The sequence below is a fragment of the Camponotus vicinus genome, unplaced genomic scaffold (genome assembly GCF_025532165.1).
Source record: "Camponotus vicinus isolate PSW18456_S1 unplaced genomic scaffold, iyCamVici1.0 SCAF_1, whole genome shotgun sequence".
Classification (NCBI taxonomy): domain Eukaryota; kingdom Metazoa; phylum Arthropoda; class Insecta; order Hymenoptera; family Formicidae; genus Camponotus; species Camponotus vicinus.
This window is the reverse complement of record NW_028141945.1, coordinates 18,176,270-18,201,589: the sequence shown is the minus strand read 5'-3', so window position 1 is coordinate 18,201,589 and position 25,320 is coordinate 18,176,270. Positions and strand designations below refer to the sequence as shown.

General features: G+C 30.8%; 1 protein-coding gene across 7 annotated transcripts; it reads left to right on the top strand.

The window, feature by feature from the left end:
- On the top strand, positions 1-25,271 carry Clip-190 (Cytoplasmic linker protein 190). 7 transcript variants are annotated; one of them, XM_083077889.1, is made up of 17 exons: positions 1-161; positions 974-1,257; positions 8,434-8,502; positions 10,312-10,464; positions 10,780-10,971; positions 12,015-12,219; positions 12,721-12,937; positions 14,051-14,098; positions 15,448-15,588; positions 15,999-16,151; positions 16,969-16,989; positions 19,481-19,664; positions 19,786-20,457; positions 20,777-20,895; positions 20,971-21,283; positions 21,452-21,603; positions 21,677-25,271. In XM_083077889.1, exons 2-17 carry the CDS (start codon positions 1,002-1,004, stop codon positions 23,816-23,818), a joined length of 5,037 nt encoding a protein of 1,678 aa, XP_082934015.1. In that variant the 5' UTR covers positions 1-161; positions 974-1,001; the 3' UTR covers positions 23,819-25,271. The 7 variants fall into 7 exon arrangements, with proteins under 7 accessions (XP_082934015.1, XP_082934014.1, XP_082934018.1 ...); XM_083077888.1 differs by having other exon boundaries at positions 15,987-16,151; XM_083077892.1 differs by lacking the exon at positions 8,434-8,502 and having other exon boundaries at positions 15,987-16,151.
- The last annotated feature ends 49 nt before the right edge of the window (positions 25,272-25,320 follow it).

Sequence of the window (25,320 nt, the reverse complement as noted above, 5' to 3'; positions counted from 1 at the left end):
ATTACAGCGGCAGTTGCGGCAGTTGTCATTTTTTTCTGTGCGAGTCGTGGTTGGGCGAGCTTTACGTCGTGTGCGTAAATCGCGTAAACTTTTTTACGTCGTCGCGAGTGAAATGTGAATTTGTTGATTTCACGAATCATCCCGAGTAATATTCCGTTCAGGTGAGATCGCATTTCCTTTTCGTTTGCGAACGCGAGTCCGCGTATCGTTCCCTTGAGGTTAACCCTCTCTCGTCAAATGTGACTTTCCTCGATCTTTCAAAAATTAATTATCACATGAAATTATTTGCATGGCTTGCGTGTTATCATCGCGAGCGATAATAACGTCAAAACACGCATTCGGTTGACCGTGTCACGTGAATAATGACGTTTAATCAAGCGTTTAATCGCAAGTGCTCGTGATTACCCGCGCTATTTTTTTCCCTTCCTAAGAAAAAATACGACAACTGACAAGGACTCATTTTCCGTGACATAACAAATTTTAGATCGATCGGTTGTTAATTTTGAAAGTTTAACTGTTAATTTAAAAATTTCTTTTCGTAGTCTTATCGTGTTATCTTGATTCAATTTTATTTTCATCCGATATATTCAATTTTTTATTTATTTCAATTTCACGTACTTTCATATTTTTTATCTGATATTTGTATTTTATATAGATAGGTGAATATTTTCTTAGATATCATTGCAATTTTTCTGTGGATTATTTACTAAAATTAACACTATATTGAAATTTATCTATTCCTTTTACACTTTTTCCTAATATTGCATGTAATAAAATATTATTTAACATATTTAGAATTTATTTGGAATTTTATTTCAATATAGTTTTTACATAAAATTTAATTTTTATATATATTTTATATATTAAATATATACATTTTTGTGTCTATTTTTATTTTATTTTTTTTATAAGTCCCTTTATTGTTTATTTTACTATCATCTTTTACTAATAATGTATAATATTATTATTACAGTGTAGTGCAGTGATTACATTCTGACAATATGTCAGAATTAGAGTCGTCGGAGGCACAGCCATCAAAGGCGGAGCCAGAGGCAGAATCATCAGAGTCAAAGTTATCAGAAGTAGAGCCGTTAATGGCAGAGCAACCAGAGACAAAGTTATCAGAGACAAAATTATCAGAGCCAAAGCCGTCAGGAATAAGACCACCGTCAAAGATCGAAAGACTTTGCTCCTCTAGGCCACGTAGACCAGATATTCCACCACCTTCCCCAGTGAAATCAGTGACTACAAAGATCAGTGAGTCTTTGACAAAACTGTGTGCTATTTTATTTTGTACATATTGCATGCCTGTTACAGTTTTATATTATTTGGTAGTATCTTGTTTGATTATGTGCTATCCATTTCTGTGAAATGGATGTAAGATGTATAAATATTTTGATGCAGATCAACACAAAATGTAGACATCTAGTAATATTCTAGTCAGAAAATAAGTCAGGTATCAAGGAGACATTAATGAACATGTACATCTGTTATATTTTTTATTTGTATAATATACAATAGTAGAATTATCTCAGAAGTTATGTTTCTCTTGAATTTGTTTCTAATTTTTAGGACTCTACATCTCTAGCGGCAAGAAATCTTGCCAAGCGTTATTTCTCGTGATTATTTTATTACACAAAGTTAGATCGATTTTTCTCATATATACGAATTACAGCGGAAATTAATAAATAAATTAATAAACAAATAACAGAAAGGAGAGGTGTGTACTGTTCATTTATTAATTCAGATGTGCTGTAATTCGTTGTTACATAAAGTGGGTCCTGAAGAGGATTCCACGTGTTGTATGACGTGTATCCCATGCACTAATGTTGTTTTACGAGCGACTCGTTCTCTCTGGAGTACGCACTGCGAATGACGCGTCTCGTTAAAATTCGTCACAGCGTATACTTCTTACGCACACGAGAACGCTACGCACGCCCACGGATCGCGCTCGTGAACAAGCTTTGCTTACACGCGTGCGAGTCTCCGCGAGTTGACCGCGCGAGTCGTTCCTCGACCGTTCGCGACAACGCATCCCTCGCGAGAAAAAAAACTGGTAAATATCTTTAGTAAAAAGTTATCAAGAATTGTATGATTAACGACTTGCTCAAACTTATCACGAGTAGTGAAAGTGTTTATTTTACTTATTTTGCTAAAAGGAAACGAATATTTTTATCTCGGCGCGCAATTTTTTGCCAAAAATTATGGTGAATCAAGTTAGTCGCTTGAACGCAAAGGTCCGAAGCAAATGGTTTAGTAATTGACTTTAAGGTAATTAATTTGAGGTAATAATTAATTGTCACACATTTTTTAATATTTTATAATAATTAGATACATGTGTGTGTGTGAATATACAAATACATTGTATCTATTAATAATTATATGTGTGTGATATTGTTCTATTATTTATTTTTTTATTTTTTATTTTTACTTTTTAATTCAATTATTACGATTTTATTATATATGTATGTATATATATTTCTTCCTAGTTTTTTCCTATGTGCGATCCGTAAACGCCGACTAATTTGATTCATCATACTTATTGTTAATTGAGAGTGATTCATATTTTTAAGTAATAACCGATTTTTGAAAAATGGAAATAATTAATAATGACAAAATATAATTAATAGGTAACTCGAGAATTAAAAATGTATATAAATCTCACAGAAATAACGATTTTAATTTCATAGATATATTTTTTTTAAATGCTTCATTTATAATTAATCCTTATGCAATGTTGCTATCACATGTCAACTGAAATAAGATATTTACGTATGATCTATATAAATTCTTGATGACAATAATAATAATTAATAATTTTTTTAAGAAAAAAAGAGAGAAAAAAATTCTCGCAATATGTTACTTCTACTAACTTTTAAAAAATAATATTTTCTTCAATCCTTGGTCAACTTTTATTTCCATTATATACTTCTTACAATTTTTTCTCATTTTCTTAAGCTCAAAAACTTGAATTCTTCCTATTTTCTTCATTATGTTTTTTCTTCTTTCCTTCATAAAAAATCTAAATTTTGTTTTATTAAGTTAGTTATAAATTTTCCGTGTCTTTTCTTTATTTTTTGGGTTTTTCTCCCGCAATCTTTATTTTGGATGCATACAGTGGAAGCAGGTATGAGACACGTTTATCATGCTTTATGTTCCCATTGTGATCTCGGTGCATCTTTGCGGCGGCGCGTAACGAGCAAAGTGCGTTTTCGCGTCTCTGTTACATCCAGAGCACGTATCTTACCTTATTGGTGCAACTCCATTGCATTTACCTTCCCTGCACAATCGTGCCGTGTCGGCTGACGCATTGCGATTATGCAAGCCGCTGGTGTTTATTTCGCGCCCGCGATTTCATCCCGAGTTTCGTCTTTTCTTCCCGACTTCTCTTTTTTTTCGATTTCTTTCGTTTCATTTCTTTTTCTCTCATCTGTGCCTCTTGTAAGAGATCGATCGATCTTCTCAAATTTCGCAACTCGATCGAAAGTCTCAAGGCCTATTTGCTTTTCGTTTCTCATTTTATTCTGTATTTATACATAAAGAAAAATTGCATGTAATTATTAAAATTTTACATGAAATTAAGAAAGAAATATGTCGAATGCTTTTATTGAAAGAGTGAAAAGAAATTTTTACACAATTTTAGTTTAATAGATTAATCTTCAGAGGTGTAAATAAATAAATTTGCTTTCTTTGATAAAATTTAAATGAAAATTTGAATTAAATTATCATATATATAATTATATTTTTTAATAATGAAAATATTTGTAGAATAATTTCAATGATAATTTCTAAAAAAAATTCAAGTTTTGGATTTAAAATTAGCCAAACATGTGTAAGAGCAAAACTATTGGAATAAAATGCGAAATGATGTTAACACTTTATTTAAGATTAATGGATGCAACCTGAAAATATTCAAACCATCATTAAAATACATATTGTTAGATTTTGCGATATTCTGTATAAATTATATGATTTATTTTAATATCATGGATTTTCTATTCGTTCGCGTTCGATTTTGATCAATTAATTTTTTTCAACGAGAATTTATTAATAAAAAAAACGAGCCAATAGAAAAGTTTCGGCGCTTTGTAATGACGTAATCACCATGGTGTTTTACCGTAACTGTGACTATCGGCTAAATATGGAGCGATAAACGTTTTATGAGCGTGTGAGGCTCTGTTGATGGGTTATGCTCATTTCGGGTCGCTTTGCCCATCTATTTGTACAAGGTATTCAAGATATTAAAGCCGGTTTTAAAACTTTCCATTCTGTGGTCTGACGAAAGTCTACGGTAAATATTAAACTATTAAACACATACGTGATTTATTAAAATTGTAGCAATGTAACGCGACGAGCTTGTGTTGTACATCCCTTTTTATCCTCGCGATTTTAAAAATTATAAATTTTAATTATAAAATTATTTTAAGAATTATCTTAAAAACATTCCATTCCTGAAAGCTAATTATTTATTAGAAATATCCGAGTAACGTATGCATAATATAAGTGTAGGGCGTGTCGCATTCCACTTATTATATATCTGTCTGAATATAGAATTCTATTTTTTATTTATTCGAAATTATTTTTGCAATTCGGCAGATAAATCTATCATTTAATTATATCATAATTATTGACACGTTGGTTGTAATTGCTTAATCGTATTGGTTTATTACGTCATAATCTTGTTACAATGCAGAATGGATTACATGTAATAGCAATAATAGCATCTCCCTATAGCTATTAACCTTGTTTATCTATGTGAATATTCACGCTTGAAGGAGCAAAGCGCCGGTATTCGCGATGGCTGTTTCTATAGATTACGTTACATATCGAGTGATCACTTGACACCTTATTAACCTTAGATTCAGAACGTGGGATAATCGGTATTGGTAAGATTAATCAATTCGATGATATCCACAGTGAATCGTTTATTTCGGATATTCTATATATCTTGGTCAGTGTCTAAAAATTTTATCTTAAATTTAAAAAAAATTGTTTTTGTCTTATTTTAATGTTAAAATTTCAAGATATATATGATATAATTATAGAATTTTTGTTACAAATGTTATAGGAAAGAATTGTATTTTTATCATATTTTGAGCAAAAAAAAATAAAATTATTTTAATATTATATTTAATATTATAAAAAAATAAAATTATTTTTTTATTATTTTAACATTACTTTAACATTATTCAATTAATTTTTCATAAATTTTTCTCGAGATACACATTATTTGGAAACAATTATATGTATTTAATGAATCTCGTAGAAATTATATAATTCAATTATACAATTAATTAGCGGCCCATATCAGAGGCTATAAGATACATAGAGATTTAAAATGTAAAGGCAATTCATTATGCGATGCAAAATAATTCACAGAGACTCGCGAACGAATGATGGCGCCGCAGTTGTTTGCATCAGATCCCATTGATATATTAAATGCGGTTAACACGCTCGAATTAAAAAATACAGTGTATTCTATCATTGAATCATCGTGCAACGCACATCACGTATGACTCTAATCATAGATTGTTAATCGCGCAAGGTTTCGCATAAATTTACGCGGCAACAAAAATTATATGGAAATAAACGAGTCGTGCAAGTTTTAATAAGAAATACATGTTTCTTAATAAAAATATGGGATAAATGTTTCCTTAATCGAGGATCAAGATTCGTTTCGTAATCTTTTATTTTTTCAAAATTATGTTACATTTTCATATATAAAAATTCACATATAAAAATATATTTTATATATATAAAAATTTATTTAATTTTATATTTATTTATTATATTTATTTATTTAATTTTATATTTTATTTTATATATATATATATATATATATATATATATATAAACATTTATTTAATTTTATAATATTACGTTTCTTAACATTTTAATAATTAAATAAAAAAAAGTCACTTTAATTTGTCAGCAGAGTTTATTTATATATATATTATAGTTAAATTTAATAATAATTTTGTTTATTATTGCTTCTTTTCACACATCGATGTTACGATTGAACGTCTATCTGATCACATTTTTAATATTAATAAGCACCGTCAATCGCTCGCTCGCGTTTTTAAAAGTAAAAAGCAACATACGCATATAAAAAAGCGCATTTAATGTAGATTGCACTGTGTGATAAAATTGCCGGGATTTATGCATAATAATGCCTCTCTGCGGTTGCGGCGGAGATATCTCGCCGCGGTTTGTAATCGCGATTTCATCTCGTCGAACAGAGATTTCGACCCACGCGATCGACCTACTACGACAAGGCACGCGCCCACGCGTCGCTTTTCCATAAATAATTAATCAAGTATCGCGATAAAATCGCCACGATATACCCGGACATATATATACCAGCGACTCCTTTTGCGGAGATTTTTTCGCGGCACGTGCCGCGAAACTATTAACAAGATGAAACTTGGGATGCCGATGCGTAATCGTCACATAAACTGCGATACTTTGCCTTATATTTCTATCAAAAATCGCGAAACTTGGTGGAAACTTAGACTTTGAATTGATATATAGAAATATGAGAGGAAATCCATGATGAATTTATAGAAATAAATGTCCATTAAATTTAGAAAAAAATTAGAATTAATAAAATTAATTAATAGAATTAATAAAATTTAGAAAATAATTTAGAATTAAAGTTATATATTTATTATATCATTTATTATATCATATTTTTATTTATATACAAATTATTTATATATAAATATTATATATTATATTTATATATTATATTTATATAGTTATATATTATATTTATTATATATAAATATTAAATTATTAAGTATTATATTAAAAGTTTAATAAAATATAAAATTATTAATTATATTAATTTAAAATTAAATGTACTTTTTTGATGAATAATTAAAAAAAATAGAAATAAATGTAAATAGAAAAATAAATAGAAATAAAAGTAGATATAAATGGAAAGATAAATATAATGTAAATACAATATATAAATAGAAAGGTATAAATATAACGATATAAATAGAAAGATATATATAAATAAATATAGAAATAAAAATGAAAAAATAAATTTTTTAGGAGAATTTGTGATGGAGATAGGAAAGCACGTGTTTTCCTTTTTATCGGTTTATCGAAATAATAAGATGCGATATGAACGATCATCTAAAAATATCTCGAACGATTGCATATTGCGCTAGAAATCGCAAGATCTTATCGGCGTCATCTGCACACACCCTGACGCGTCATTAACAATTCTTTTACATAACTCTCTGTCTTGAGCTGATTGTGATCAACTTCCGATGACGAGTATCGCAACGACAATTACCAAACCAAGCCCTGATCTATTTCACGCCGAGTCATCTTCCGTTGTGTCTCTTCACTTCGTAATTATTAGTAATTAACTTAGCTATAATCAACTTTGTGCGATCTAGCTGGCGACATCACATGTCTCCAAATTTATTATCGACATTATTCAAATTGACCTTGAAAAAATAACGAGTTGATGTAAATTGCATGTGTATATATTATATTTAATATATTAATCATCCACATTATTCTGCATTAATTTGTAATTAATCTATATTAATCTTCGCAATATTTTCATTATTATTAAGAGAGCGAGGGAAAATTCTTAGATAAATATTATCTTGTTGATGTAATACGTTTATACAACAAGTTACACAGATTTGCGAGGTTTTGTTGTCTAAGAATTGTAGATTCCTACGTAATTTTATACTGAATACAAATTTGACCGCAGAAATTATGCCAAGTTTTTGAAATAAATAGGGTAAAATAATCAAAAAATGATGACTTCAGTTATATTCATGAAAATGTTAGAAAAAAAAGCAAATTATTTCCTATATTTTAACTGATGGCTTTAGCCTTTTCTTCAAAATTAATTTTTTTTTATCAATGTGCGATTTTTTTCGGAGGTTTCCTTTGCTTTCAAAAGCAAGAAAAAAAGTTAATAACTTCTAACTAATATATATCTCGGCGAGAAAAAATCACACATTGGCAAATAAAAATTAATTTTAAAGAGAAAAGATAGTACTATATGAAACCATCGATTAAAATATAGGAAATAATTTGTTTTCTTTGTAATATTTTTATGAATATAGGAATCAGAAAATCGTCATTTTTTGGCCATTTTATTCTATTTATCTGAAAAATCTAATGTAATAGGCAATTTTTGCGACCAGATTCGTATTCAGCGTACAAAATTACGTATAGGAAACCACCTATAATTCTTAAACAACTTTTAATACCCTTAATTTCGCAGACCTGTGTTATCATTAACTCAATTAGTGTTAATTAAAATTGATTGGGACAAGTTTTAATTAAACGATGGACTCTCGATTATATGACCAAGTAAAACATCTTTCGCGCGAGAGAAACACTGTTCTTTATTTTCGTTTTTGCTATGATTTGCGTTATTTTGCATGACAACGGCAGAACAGATGGAGCCTCTTTGGGAATCGCGCGGCCGTCAAATAGACGAGGCTAGCTTGCGAAGAGGGTCAGGTAAGTGGCACTTTCAAATTTTTCTATGTTCTCGGAGATCGCAATGCAATTATGAAATCCCTGCACCTGCGAGAAAGGTGACAATAATTTTGAAACCGCTTGAAGTTTAATTTCGCAAGACATTCGTTGCAAAACCGGATTTTATAGCGAAATTCAAAATTATTCCGCTTTTACAACAATATTGAATAAATATAAAACTTCAAAAATATAGCTATAAATTTATAAATGTTGTAGATTTGTAAGAAAATAGTTTGATGGTGTCGTTTGTATAGTGTGACATTTTTGTTTTGCATTATATTCATATACAGGGTTTTCGAAAAGTCCGGAAACGGTCGAATATCTAAAAAATAAAGCATTTTAGAGAAAAATGTTTCAAATAAAAGTTGTTTGGTTTAAAAAGAGCTATAAAATGGTGGCAATGGTTTGACCTTGAATAGTCGCTGGAAGGTCACATGAAGGTCACCTTGAATTTTTTAAATGGAACACCCCATATATTTTTGCACATTCTTGTAGATCATCTCGAGAGCTTTCCAAAACACTATAATTAAGTTAGTTTTCATTAAGTACTTTCCGAGTTATGAGGCTTGAAATAATTTCTTAATTTTACATAAACCGTAAAATATCTTGTAAAATATTCATTTTTCGATTATCTTACCTTAATACTTTTATGTACAAAATAATGAGAGGAATCAATTGGTGTAAAGAAAACACAAAATTGTTTCGAAAAAAAATATGGAATTGTTAATTGCAAATTACATTTTTTCTTTCGAAACAATTATGTGTTTTCTTTACACCAATTGATTCCTCTCATTATTTTGTACATAAAAGTATTAAGGTAAGATAATCGAAAAATGAATATTTTACAAGATATTTTACGGTTTATGTAAAATTAAGAAATTATTTCAAGCCTCATAACTCGGAAAGTACTTAATGAAAACTAACTTAATTATAATGTTTTGGAAAGCTCTCGAGATGAGCTACAAGAATGTGCAAAAATATATAGGGTGTTCCATTTAAAAAATTCAAGGTGACCTTCATGTGACCTTCCAGCGACTATTCAAGGTCAAACCATTGCCACCATTTTATAGCTCTCTTTAAACCAAACAACTTTTATTTGAAACATTTTTCTCTAAAATGCTTTATTTTTTAGATATTCGACCGTTTCCGGACTTTTCGAAAACCCTGTATGTATGTAGATAGTAGGTATAATATTACACATGTGTAAAATGTTTGTAGTAAATAAAAATTAAAAAATGTGTGTAGTACTAGCTCAATATAACGTTGAAAAAATCTGCAGATTTTTAAAATCAGTAAGTATTTTATAAATGTTTGGCAGACTTCGAAAATAATAATTAATATATATGGAAAATAATAATTAATAAATTAATATATAATTGGTATATTACTTATAATTCCTGCAATTCAAAAATTTTTAAGAAGTTTATGTCTGATAATCATTTATAGCATCTTTTTTTTTTTTTTTTTAATATAGTTTATCTGTAATTAAAACTAAAATTTTGTTAAATTAAAATATCTTTTATCATTACTTACTTAAAATATATAAATGTCTCAATAAATTTTCTTGAGAGACTATACATTTGAAATTTCTCAGAAAGAATTTAAATCAAGTGAGTTATGAAAATTCTGAATTTATAATAATATCAAAGTATCTATCATCAAAACTGTGATTTACTTCTAATTTTTTTGCGGGGAAACAAATTTTAAATTATATTTTTAAGTTAGTTAGTCGGATTATAATGTTGTCGACATAGTCGCATTTCAAAGAGAATCATCTTGGATCCCGTGCAGATACCAGCGTCGTTTTAACCGAAGACACAGAAAGCTTTATGATCGGTGATCGAGTATGGGTCGGCGGCACGAAACCCGGCAGAATCGCCTACATCGGCGAGACCAAGTTCGCTCCTGGGGACTGGGCAGGAATCGTCTTGGACGAGCCCATCGGTAAGGACTACCCTAACGATTTTAGCCGATCGTACGAACCGTAAAGCTTAGGAGGGAATCCTGAAGAGATCCAACGAGTATCAGAAATCCATAAATCTTAAGAATTTTTTAAGAATTTTTTTTCTGTCTCGTCCTGACTAATCAAGATCCAGCACAATCCACATCATACCTCCTTTCACCTCCGAAAGAATCTCCATTAATCGCGAGTAGAGATCGGCATATTCTTTAATTGACAAAGATAGACAGAGCTAGAAAAAATAAATTATGAAAGAAAAAATTGGCGAAGCTCACAGAAGACGCGACCTTGAACTGCAGGGAAGAACGACGGTTCGGTGGCGGGTAGCCAGTACTTCCAGTGCGAGCCAAAGAAAGGGATATTTTCGAGGCTGACCAGGCTGACCAGGGCACCATTGGGTGGTTATCAAACGAGTACGACCTCGACGCCGACATCGCCACCCGAAAGCATCAGGGGAAGCTATCTCGGCAAATCCATGTCGCCGTCTTTGAGTAAGGATCGCTGCAAGAGATACTCGCCACGTCCGTAGATATCTAACTAGCGTTGCACGCCCCATTCACGAATTTTATTTAATTTCTCGATCTGGACTCTCTTTCACCCCCTCTCCTTCCTATTATATTCCTAAAATATCCGATAAATAATCCGAGAAAAATATCAGCTGATTTAAAATTTAAGTAAATGACCGACATTATTAGAAAAAGATCAGCCTTAAACAAATACTTTATTTAAAAAGTTGCAGCGCATATTTATATCGAAAAAAAATGTATTATTTTATAATAAAATATTAATAATATTAATAATATTAAGAATTGAGTAATAAAAGGAAAGCTAAAGGGGATGAAAGAGCTAGTCGATCATGTTATACGTTAGAAGCTTCAAGAGCATAAATATCATTATTTTAGTTATAACATTATGATGTTGCTTTAAAAAACACGCTACCACGTAAAGTATGCAATTTAGTGTAAAAGGGCGAAGAGATAAATCTAGTTTTTTTGATCGCATATAGAAATAACTTAGTTTTGCGACATGTTATTATTTAATTTTGAAAGAATAATTTAATTTAACGCACTTACATCAATAGAAGATACTTTTATTTTTTATTTGTAAAAATTATTTACAAAAGAAGTAACTAGGTTATCTAATTTTTTAGAAAAGCAAAGAAATCCTTTATAATTTTGAGTGCAATAAGTTTATTAATCAAAAATATATATCAAACTAATTAATATTTACATATTCATAGGAAGCGAGAACACAGAAAAGCAATTAATTTTTCGTGCAATAAAAAAATAATATTTCATTCTTTTATCTTGTATAAAAAAATTATAAATTTAATTTAAGTTAAAAATAATAAATTTTTTTCGTAGCGAATATTTAAGAAATAAAATACAATAAATATATATTTTATATATTAGAAGCATGTGAGACAGAGCTGTATGATTTAGTTTCTTCTTACATGAAAAATTAATCAGCTCACGTGGCTTTTAAGCATGAATCACTATTATTGATCGCGGATCGCTAAAAACTGTGAGCGCAGATGTATCAACGACAAGCTTGTCCTCGTCGATGTCACAGAAGGATGAGCTGAAGATAGGTGATCGGGTGATAGTATCGTCGATACAGGGTAGCAAAACTGGCGTGCTCAAGTATCAAGGGCCCACGCATTTCGCCGGGGGTGAATGGTACGGTGTAGAACTGGACGAGCCGCTCGGTAAAAACGACGGCTCCGTCAACGGGAAAAGGTGTGCATTTCCTTGTCGAATTTCGTCAAAAAACATCCCCCTTTCCCTTCATCGCATCCTTTACTGCACGAGATGTCTTCGCGATCAGAGCAAACTATCAGTTGCTCTCCAAAAAATCATTGAGCTTGCTAGTTGCATGAAAGATCATTAAAAGGTGTTTTCTCTTTCCCTTCTTAATTTAATTAAAATTCAAAAATTATTAATAATTAATCAAGTGCGAATGTCGAGCATAATCTCGAATTTAATGTAAGGAGAGAATTTTAATTTTTAATTTAAAGTGTGTAAGAGAAAAAATATTTCCACTTTTCCAATTTCCTACGCAACAATGTTAGGAATCTCTCCAATAGTTCCTCTTTCATTCGATTCCGTCACCAGAGCATGCACGATTTCGAAAACGCTTGGAATGATCAAGACACGCATAGTTCGCATAATCTCCCCTTATTCTCTGCAATCCGTGCGTTCCCGAGAGACCCCGCGGAACTAACCCACCCGTTGATCCAGATACTTCGAATGCTCGCCCAAGCACGGCCTGTTCACGGTCCCACACAAGGTCAGCAGGTCGCCATCCGCCAGAAAATCGTCCATGGTGTACAAGCCGAGCGGCGGCACCGCCGTTAACGTTTCCAGCCTCCAGAAGAGAAGCGGTTCGCGCGACTCGCTCGCGTCCAGCATCGCCAGCGTCAACGCGAAAACTAGTTCGTCGATCGGCACGACGAGGGTAAGGTTCACCATGCCGGAATAAGGGAATGAGGAGGTGCATCTGTCATCGCTGTCAGCCCTATTTTTCTATTATTTAACTGTAGAGTGTGTTGCTGATGATGTTTCTCGTTGATGATGTTCGATGTAATCAATCTTTAATCTTGTAATCAGTCTTTTCCTTTAAAGAACCATCTCGTGGGAAACCTTCGTGTGTTCGTTTGACTTTTTTTTTACGAAAAAGATCTGAAATAAGACTTGGTCAATGATTTTTAATTCAATTTACGAAGGATTCTATAAATTTTATTGAAATTATTCTTTTCTTGTACTCTCAATTCTTCATTTTTAAATTCTTCTCTAAATATTATAAATAAGAAATTATATTTATTTTCACAAGAAATTGTTTAAATTTTTCTCTTTTGACTTTAGAAATTTAGGATTTACTTGAGTTTAAATTTTAATAAGAGATTTAAATGAGTTTTACTTCTAAAATTTAAATTCTAAAATCTAAACTTTGAAAATTGAAGACTTAATTTATTCTTCTTGAACTCGTTGCATCTAAATTTTTCTTTAAACATCCCAGAAATTTTCTAAAGCCAAAAGAATTCTAAAGTCAGAAGAATTTAAATTAAACAGTTCTTGTAAAAATAGACACAGTCTCTTGTATATGACATTTAGAGAAGAATTTAAAAATGTAGAATTGAGAATACAAGAAAAGAATAATAATAATAATTTTTTATAAGATTTATTATAATTATAATTATATTTATTATAATTATTATAAGATTTATTATAATTTAAAAAATTAATTTTTAAAATATTATTCTAAATGTCAATCTCTTCTTGTATTGAATTCTTCACTTTAATTTAAATTCTTTGAATTGAATTGATTTAAATTCTGCTGAGTTTCTTAAAGGTCGATTACGGTAAATTGTAGTCATCGTTTTCGCTTTTTATAGACAGCCTGTACATTTTCCTTCTTTCTTTAACAAAAATTATTGTATCTTAACGTGCGTTGATTTGCGAGATTAATGTATTATTAATTGTTATCTAAGGTTGCCGTTAAGACTTTTGTGCACGATCTTATCTTTATTTATTTATTTATTTTTTGTTTCCGTTTACATGAAAATTGCAGAGGCCTGGCATGCGCATGTCATCACTTATTTCACGAGATTCACTGCAGGTGAGACCGTAACTCCAATAATAGCTCCTGATTAATTCATTATCCCCGCCAATTAGAAGCGATCGCTGATAAGTCACCCCTATCGCTCGCAATTAGTTTCGTATATTAGGATAATTAGCGAGTCGAATTAGACGATTGGCGAGGATCGTTAACGTCGCCCTGTGTATGATTGCGTTTATTTATTTATTAATTTATTGTCATCGCTCTCGTCGGAGCTTGTAATATATAGTCGATCAGTGTGTATATAATGTTAATAAAATCCTACATCCTCTTTTTCTCTCCCTCGTAAATTCTTTTCTTTATTTAGACTCTGGGTGAGTATATCTTTTCGCTTCTTTCATCGCGATAATTAACAGTTTGTCGTTTTTGCTTCCGATGCATTTTTTCTTTGGCGATATCGTATGAGATTATCGTGGCAGCTGGATTAATTTATATCACGAAAACATTTTCTACGACCAGTTAAATATAAGTCCGATCGTAATATTTGCGTTGGCGTAGAAACGACGACCAGCATCATCGAATCGATTAATCAAACTCGATCGGATAATGCGATGTAACGTGTTTACTCTTGATTTGTATTGCTAATCGCACGTTGTCGATCCAGATCGTCATCTGCGTGTTTTAATGGCTATTTCGCTTTATTAAAAACTCGAATAAACTAGATGATAGCGCAGCAAAGTTGTTGCATAACAATTATTCTGACAATTGTTATTTCGACTAACTATTATTTAATTTAATGGTTTAATTCCAATTTAATATTTGAGAAATTTAATGTCAATTTTATTTGACACAGTATTTTTTATTTATTTTGCTCGTGTATCATTTATAAACTTATACAATGCGACAGGAGAATTGTTTTATTTATCTATACCTTTGTTTTAGTCTGACATTTCGCGGCTTTTGTAAAAAATTTTATAGAGATATATCGATGTAGGAGACTCAATAAGTATTTCTAGTATCACAAGCTTGTTTCACTAGTTTGTAAAAATTTTTATGACGTAATAAGTGAAGCATTTTGCTTTATTTTAGCCTGCTCGATAGATTTGATGAAAAGTATACCGAAGAAAATCGAGAAATAGATTATTTCAGCTCTGCGTTTCTTCTTTACGTCAATTCCATCGCTTATAATTTATGTTAGATTATTTACCGCGTAAATTCCATATAAATAATATTAATATATTAAAATGATTGTTAAGATAGATATTATAATTAAGATGGAAATATAGTTGAAAATGTACGTTATCGCGCGTTAATAATACAATAGAACGATTCTTTTCCTAAAATCCTTTCTTAGAAATTCTTCACGATACTTGTGTAACTTTGAATTAGAACCTAACTCGTGGTTTTAGGACATTCTGAAAGAGAAGCAGCAAGAGATAGTGCTTCTGCGAAAGCAACGGGATTTGGAGCGCGAAAGGGTCACCAAAGTAGCGAGTCAAGCTGATCAAGCGGAGCAATCGGCGCTTTCCATCAAACAAGAGTACGATAAGGTAAGATATTTAAATTAAATTAAGGATTATGGAAAAACTTGGTGAACTTTTAAAAGATCTGGAATTTCGAAATACCGCGTCGCTTATTATGTTTTATTTTTGCATGTGCTGGAAGCACACCCTATATATATTTTATTATTGCTTTATTATAATTATTATAATTATTTTTATAATAATTATTATAATTATTTTATTTTATTATAATTATTATAATTATTTTTATTATTGATTGATTTATTATTTTATTAGCAAAATTCTATCGTACATCCAAAATTATTATCGACGTGATAAATTGAAACTTTGGATTGCCAAAGAGTTTTGTTTCAGTTTCGAAATCCTTCTGTTCTGTTGAGTTTTATTTTTTTTGCTTCCATTTCTTCGTCGTTGACGATGTTTAGTATCGCGAACAGATGCAACAAACGGTCAGCGAAGCGGAGCTCACTGTCAACAAACTCGTCAGCGAGAGAAACGGATTGATGGTACAGCTGGAAGAGGAGAAACGGAAGTGCGAAGATCTTCTTTTCCGCTTTGAAGAGGAATCCGTGAATAAAGACGACATACAGGTATGTTCGTGCGTTAATATCAAACATAGTATATATACATAGTTATGATTATTTATCAAGTATGATAAAGGCTGAGTATCTCGTTAAAATACTCGGAATACCCGGTAAGTATATCCACGCTATTTGTCAACTTGTTTTACATCTGACAATAATAACAGTCTCACAGATTCTTATTCATTTTATTATAATTTAATAGTAATTTCATTAGTAATTTTAATAGTAATTTTTGTTTATGAATGTAAAATTCACCTGTGAGAGAAAATTTTATGGAACATACTTTAGATATTTAATAAGGACGAATAATATTAAATTTTCAAGTTTTTGTTACATTATTTTAATTTTCTTCAAAAATACGTTTTTGCTCCAATTAATAAACATGAATTCTCCTGAAAATCCCATAATGTTAGATGATCCTGTATATTATTCGCGATAAATATTGTACACTGCTTTCGTTCGAATGGGATAAACGGTGGCGGGTGATGTAAGTTACAACACACGCGTGCTTGGCTACATCTTGGCAACTTGGCAGAGAGCTCAGAATTAGCCCAGTAACTTTTCGCAGCGCGCAAAAGTATAACTTATCCCTTGTTTTGAATAAAAGATTATTTTGGACTTGATGCGTTAATTATATATGCAAATATAAAACTCAGCAAAAATATCAATCTGGAAAAATTATTTTTTTAATTTATAATTCCTATAATTTTAAGTTTTACATTAAACAATCTCGAACGAAAAAGGAAAAATCTGTAATTTTTTGAAGAGAAAAGAATACATTCAGTTCTTCGGTTAATTTGGCAAACTTACCGTTTATTTTCAGAAAGAGAGATCTGAGCAAAGTGTGAGTATCCGACGGTCCTTGGCAGAAGTGATCCAGTTTTTCAGCACCGTTAATCTAATCATCAGTCTATACCTGCATCTTTGCATTTCGTCGCAGAGCTTTTATCGAAGAGCTAATTGATGTGTACAATGCGCGACAAACGCAAAGAAAAACGCTATCGCTGATTAATTTTGCACCGTACTAACAACGCTAAATTACACAGCTATATCGAAGTCCTATTAATCTTGAAAGAAACATGTGCAATATATTTGCATCGAGCATTTAAGAAAGTTTTTTTTTAATTATAAATTGTGTACAAATTATATATCGTTAATGAGTACTTTTGTCACGACTTTAATGTGGCACAATTGAAATCTTAATTTAACAATATTAATTTAATCACGCTTTTGCTGTTATGTAATTGAGAGAGCTTCATAAATCACATGCTTTATATGCACAAAGCTATTGGAATGTGTTCTGCAATTACCGTACTTTATAATAACATATTTTGAAGATTAATTAGAATCTGGAAAATCATCTTAATATAAAAATGTCGAAATAAGACAATAGTTTACATTATGAGCAGTAAGAGTTAATCGCTAATGAAATAATTACAAAGAACTTGCATTCTCAGCTTTATAATTGTGCTTATACGAGAGAGAGAATATCGATCTATTATTTTTTTTACAACTCTACTGATTACATTTTTCTCTCTGAGTTCCTTTTTGTAAATAGATATTACTATCTCTGTTATTGTTAGATATTAGCAAGTTGTGATTATTAATGGCAATTTTCAATTATTATACACATAAATAATTTAAAGCATTTCAATTTTAATGAAAATTTAGGTGGCGCGATTAATTATTTCATCTAAAAGAAATTATTAAATCTAATGCATATTTGAAGAATAAAAAATTAACTTTATTTCAAGAAATATTTATATAAATGATTTTTGTCTTACATTGCTTTTCTTTAAATTTTTACGTCGCGAAAAATGTAAAATTAAAACAAAATTTAAAAAAGAGGAAATATCTTTCTGTTTCTGGTAATAACGAATCTAAATTTTACAAATTTATAATAAATTTATTATAAGCGGAATAATTAATCCAACATTAATAATTAACAAAAAACTTGGACTACAATAACAAAGTATGCTTGTAAGCAGTTATGTTAATATGGATTTGAACGGAATTTCAAACTCTACATGATACTGCATTATTCAATTCTAATGGCTTACAACTCGAGAATTATTGTATAATTTCGATATTGTTATATTAGGATTTTTTCTAAGCTCTAATTTTTAATATAATTAAAATATGTTACACAAATATTGTCCGTAATTGTGTAGAACACTTTACATTCTAATTTTATAACTATAAAATAATATCGTAAGCGTTATATTTACTTGTTTATTAATTATAGTTATTGCATTTATTTATTTATTTATTTATTTATTATATGCATTGTATTTTGGCTTTCTTTTTAGTTTTTGTATTTCAAAGCAATTTATATTATTTAAATAATATTTTTTCAATATTTTTTGTTTGTGATACATGTTCGTACGCTCAAATATCAAAATCGAATAATATATATTTTTTTTGCATTTTGAATACACGCGTACAGTTATTTATCTCTTTTATTCACTAAACCTGATAAAACATTGAGTTTTTTACATATCGACAATCATTGTGCTTTGCATATTGTGCTTTCTTTTTTCAATATATGCGCTTTCGAGTATTAATACACTTATTATCTCCATAATTATTATTAATTTAAAATAATATTTCTTTCAAAAATTATTTATGTTATTTAAACAAGTTATTTAAGTTATTTTAACAAACTTACTTAAACAAGTTATTTAAGTTATTTTAACAAACTTAATTTAAACAAGTTATTTAAGTTATTTTAACAAACTTACATATTAATTCTTACATAATAAAAACTTTAATAATTAAAATTTCAAGTTTTATTTATTTATTTATATATTTTATTTATATTTATTTATATTTATTTATATTTTATTTATTTTAAAATCAATTTTATTCTAAATATATAATTTTATTCTAAATATATAATTTTTTTTTAATTATCAATTTTATTCTAAATATATAATTTTTTCGATATTATAAAAAATTGCACAATGAATTCAAATATTCTATAGTAATAAATATTTTGTAATTTTAGATGATTAATTTTTATTACAAAGTGCTATTACTTAAATTTAAGAAAATATGATTTATAAAGTCTATGTTGAATAATATTTAAAAAAAATAGGTTCCTACACAAATAAAATATTAAACAAAACCAAATATACATATAATTTATTTTAGATGATTACACATTATATTATTATATGAGTTCTTTAAAAAACAAAATATTTATTTTTCACGAGATTAATATTTTATATTTTCTAATATAATGGAGAAAATTATACGTTATAATACTCGAAACGCGAATATGCTATGTATTTTGTACTTTCTTAAAGACTAAACAGCTTCCCTTATCATGCTAGGTCATAAATACTGTAAATGAAAGCAGGATCAAGCAACTCGAAGAAGAGCTCGCTGAGGAGCGACGAGAGCGCGCCGTTCAGTTGGAACGCGATAGTATTAAACTCTTCGAAGCCGAGGAAGAATTGACACGGCTGCGTAACGAAATCAGCTGCACAGTCAGCTCGCACAATTCTCAAATTCATGGTAATCCGTGATAATCCTTAGATTTAGGCGCGATCATATCCAAAATCTTTTACATTTAAAATTTATGCGATCTTATTCGCCTTCTTTTCTCGACTTCCACTTAACTGGATCGAATTTTTAGATCTGGAGAGTCGCAATCAAAGCTTAGAGGAAATTAACAATAACTTGAAGGAGGAAATGCAAGTAAAATCAAATGCGCTAAACCAATGCATGGAGCGTATCCAGCAACTGGAGCTTGTGCTGAATAAAACGCTGGAAGAGAACACGTCGCACAGCGAATCCGAAAATCATCTGAAAGATGAATTGGAAGCGGCTAGACAAGGCCTGCAGAATAAAGAAACATTGATAGAAAATATGAAACAAGAATTCGAAAAGAGTACGAATTTGTTGAGCGAGGAATTACGAAAGTCGAAAGAAACGATCGAAACGATAAAGAGAGAGAGCGCGAGTGAGAAAGACTCGTTGCTGTCAGAGTATCGACAGACAATCGAAGAAAGAGATCGATTGATCAAGGTAAAGACCGAGGAGTTGGAGAACGAGTCCAAGAGGCTGTTAGAACAGCAGAACGTGGTCCTGGAAAGCCTAAAAACCGAGAACATTAAGCATATCCATGAACTTTCAGAGTCTTTCGAACAACAGTTGCGTGCGAAGGACTCGAAAATCGAAGAGGTCTCGCAACAACTCAGTCAGAGAGTGTCTGAGACCGAGAAATTATTGGTCGAATTGGCCGCTGAACGAGAGCTTCGTAAGAAGAAGGATGAAGAACTGATTGACGCTCTACGAAAGTTGGAAGGTAGGTACCATGAAAATTACTTAATCGAAAAAGTTGATTAATTATTAAAATTGAAAAAAATTATCTTTTACTACAGTTGCAAATAATTTTATATATTTTGTGAAGTTTAAATTTTTCTTATAACTTTTATTTATTTTATATTTATTTAATATTCTTAATTTTTAAATATCTCTCTTGATATCTAGCAATTAATTTGTTACAACAATAACTTTTCCATTCTATAAATAAGCCATAAAATATATAATAATAAATACTAATAATATAAATAAAGAAATTGGCGAGATAAAATCTTATCTAATTTATCGCGTATATTTTACAGAGTTAAGTATGAAACTCCAATTGGCCGAAGAAAGTAACAATGCGTTGACGAAACAGATTCAAGATTATAGAGCCAAGAGTGACGACAATGTAAGAATAGTTCACGAGAAGCAACAGTTGGTGAGCACATCTTTTTTTTATTTTATACGAATGTAACATTCAAGATTTTATTTTCTTGCTATCTTATCGGTTCAGGAGCAAAATTTAGCTAGTTTAATTGCCTCCGAAGAAAAATCTACCGCACAATTAAATAAATTGAACGAAGAGCTGAGAGTGAAAGACCGAGAGCTCGCGGAACTGCGAAATGCTAGCGTGGCGCAATTAGAAGAAATAACTAAACGTTTCGAGGCCCAAATTAATGAAAAAGTTAAATATATCGATGAGATAAATGCTGACATCACGCAGAAAGCTTTGATGCTTGCTAAACTGGAAAAAGACATTGCTGATTTAAAGGCAATCATAGCGAGCAAGGATGAGGAGATTAAACATCTTCTCGAAAAGACTTCAGGTAAAATTAAACGTGAGATATAGCTTGTTAAAAACATTAAAAGAAAAAATTAGATTAAAATTATATAAAATACAGAATAAATATTTTATTATAATTTATATTTTTTTTATTTAAAAACATGAAATTTGAAAAAAAATTATGAAGCAAGACTACTTTTATATCTTTTAGAGTTGCAAGATGCTCTCACGTTATCTGAACAAACGAAAACGAATTTGGAAAGCGAACTTCGCGTATTCGAGTCAAACATGCAGAATTTGAATCAACAGATCGCAAGATCAGAAGAGAAAATATCGCAATTATCGTTGCAAAAGGAAAAACTGGTTAGTATACAAAGAATGATTGCTTGATGATTAATTATCAATTTATTAAATGCATAATTTAATCCACTTGTAGGAAAGTGATGTGGCGAATGCGATTAGTAGCTCTGCTGATTCATCGGAACAGCTATCAAAATATAATGAAGACTTGCGGAAAAAAGAGAAGGAGCTAGACGAAGCTCGCGAAAAGATCTTCCATATAGAATCTACGTTAAGACAAACAGAGGGAAAATTGTTCAACACTGAGACGGAATCAAATAAAAATGCAACGTTAGTTGAGCAATTGCGCTCGGAAAAATCAACCTTAGAATCACAAATAGATGATACTAAAAAATCAAATGCAGACTATGCCGAGAAAATTCGCGAATATAAACAAAGAGAAAATGAATTATTGACAAAGTTGGAGGAAAGCGAACATATTAAAACAAGTTTGGAGAAGAAATCTGGTGAAATCGCTGATCTTACGGAAAGATTGACAAAGAAAGAACAAGAGATTGTTAATCTTTGCGAGGACCACAAAACCTTGCAAAGTTCCCATAAAGAACAGATATCCTCATTCCAGAAACAAATTGTGGACTTGTCGACGGAATTAACAACTTCGCGCGACGAGATAACAAAGTTACAAAAGTTGAAAAATAAATTAGAAGCCAATCAAAGTGCGAATCTATGGTCAATTGAGGAATTAACAGAGAAACTGAAAACCGAATCGGATAAATCATCAAAATTAGAGGACTTGATTCAGGAGAAGAAATTGAAGTTACAGGATGCAGAAAATAAATTATCAAAATTGCAAAAGACACACGATACTTTGGTTAACGATAAAGCGGTAGTCGATAAAAATTTAACTATATCTTTAAATACCATGACCAGCACAATAGAGGAATTGAACAGCAAATTAAAGGACGCTGAAAAAATAATTGGAGATAAGACGGATGAGATGTCGAAGGCAAGAGCAGAGATGAAAAAGTCACAAGCACAAATAATTGAGATGGACTCTACAACCTCTTCCATGAAAGAGGAGCTTATTCGTAGCATCAATGAATTGCAAAACGCACAAGAAGTAGCTGCACAGAAACAAAGCGTGATAAATGAATTGACTAAAGATAAAACTGCTTTGGAAAATTCAGTAAAGTCCTTGGAAACTCAATCATCGAATTTGCACGAGGAATTGGACAAGAGAGAGAAGCTTCTGGCAGAGATGGAAGTTACGATAAAGGAATCGGAAACTTCTAAGAAGGAAGAAATGCTGAAGTTACGAAATTCGTTGGAATGTGAGATTGTAACAAAGCAAAAGGAAGTTGAAGACATGAATAGGCAAAATAAAGAGCTAGAAGAAAAATTGAGATTATCTCAGGACGCTGTTGATAGGCACAAATCTGATTTAAATGATAAAGAGACTATTATCGGTAAAATAAAGGCGCAAATGAAGGCTTTGGAAGATATGCAGGTGGAAAGGATCAAAGCAGAACAAGAGTCGCGAAATGAGGAAACCAAATTTAAACAGATTGAATTGAGTGGCGCGAATAAGCGGATCCACGAGTTGCAAAATGCAATGAACACGTTAGAGAAGCAGTTGAAGGAGCAAGCCGATATGGCAAGAACTATGGAAAATAATGAGAAGGAAGTGAAGAAAAATGTCCAGAATCTGCAAGAGAAGCTGAATGTCGCCAAGACAGAAGAGATGCGACTTCTGAGCGAGCTAAGTCGGTTGGAGAAGGAGAACAAGCAGGTCACTGCGAAGTGGATGGAAGCGACAAATCAGTTGAAACTGTCGCATGAAAATTTGAAAAATACTTATGATGGGACAGGTGACATGAAACAACAACATATTGTCGCGAAGTTGCAAGAAGAGAACGACACCGCAAAGAGTCAGATAGATTTTTTGAACTCCGTAATAGTTGATATGCAACGTAAAAACGAAAGTCTGTTGTGTAAGATCGAGGTTCTCGAGATGGGGGTCCCTGCTAACGAAGCCGAGGATTATACTCGAAGCACGCTGGATAAGCGAACGGCAACGCCCCGTATGTTCTGTGATATTTGCGATCGGTTTGATCTGCACGAGACGGAAGACTGTCCCCGGCAGGCTCAGGATTTTTCGGATAGAGTTCCGGAGAAAGTGCCGAAGTCGAAGAAGCAATCCGTGGAGAGGCCGTATTGCGAAAACTGTGAGATGTTCGGTCATGACACACACGATTGCGACGATGCCGAAACATTTTAACGTTACGTCACGTCCATAAATCCATTTCGTTTGCTTGCCAAGATCCCGCGCGTAGCTATAAAAAGATCTGTTTTAGACTTTACAGAGTATATATATATATATATTTTTGTATGGCAGATTTTTCGATTGTATCCTAAATCTCTGAGTATATATGAGTCTTCCTATGTGAAACGCACTTTAAAATTGTAAACAACATTTTTATGTTCCCTCCAAATGTGACGCAATTTTAACAAAATACTTTTTATAAACATTTTTTGGACACATATAATTATTCTTGTATTATTGAATCCGAAATTATATACCATGAAAAGTTAACAATTATACTAAAATTCATTCTACGATATTATATTATTTATTGTATATTAATTGGATTGTCTCAGAAATTATATGCTTAATGTAATTTCATTGCTTTGGAATAGAGAAAAAAAACAATTTAATTATTTTGCTAATGTTTAATTTTTATGCACAGAAGTATTGGAGGGAGCATATATTTGTTTTTCAATTTTAATATCTATTTTTTAACATCTCTGTGACGAAGTTACACATGTAATTATGTACATATTAGATATATCCGATTTAATTTGTGTTATTGTTTTATTTAATATTTATTTTCTGCGTTTTTTTTGCGCAATTTAAGAAGACAGTTCCTGTAATGCTCGCTAGCAAAAAGCGCAATTTTGAGCATGAGAGGATTTTTTTGATCAATTTCGGCGTCCCTCTTGGATATATCCTTATAATATTCTCCGCTGGGAGATAATTTATAGTCTCTTCGTCTAGTAGGAAGAAAAAAAGAAAGTAGAAAATATACATGTGTCGAACAATTTTAAAGCTGACTTAAAGAAATATCATGGCCTGCTATTGTCTTGCCTCTTTGTTAATGAATCTTAGGATTAAAGATATATTTTCTAAGTCGATTGTAATGTTGTAACATGTGATGCATTGGTGATAATGCTTTGTAGATAAGAATAAACAAATTCCTCATGCGAAATATCTCCGTAAATCTTTTATATGTATACGCATAGATCTTCTCTCTATTTAAAAGAAAAGTTTATAAATATAAATTTTAAAATATAAGAAAGGGTATCTTCCTAAAGAGGTAATATTGACTATTGGCAGGAATAATTTTCATTTGTTCTTTAATTATTCTAGCGGTTCTGACATACATACATGCACATTTAAACTTATATGCTATGATATTCAGCTGTATGTTCTGTATGTAGCACAAAGTGAAATCTATCAAAATTATAAAATCAGCATTGTATTCCTTCTACATTGATACTTAACGAAAAAAATCTTTTATCACGTAGCGAAAATAATAAGAATTAAAAAAATTCAAAGTTATAACGAAGTAACATAATTGCGTGCTTCCTGAATATTGATGAAAGTGAAGACAGTCGTGTAATAGTAACATAATTCTCAATTGACATTTACAAAATAAAATTGTATACACGCAGTCCGTGAGGTAACTTTTATTAATAAATTTCCATTTCAATTTCTTTTTC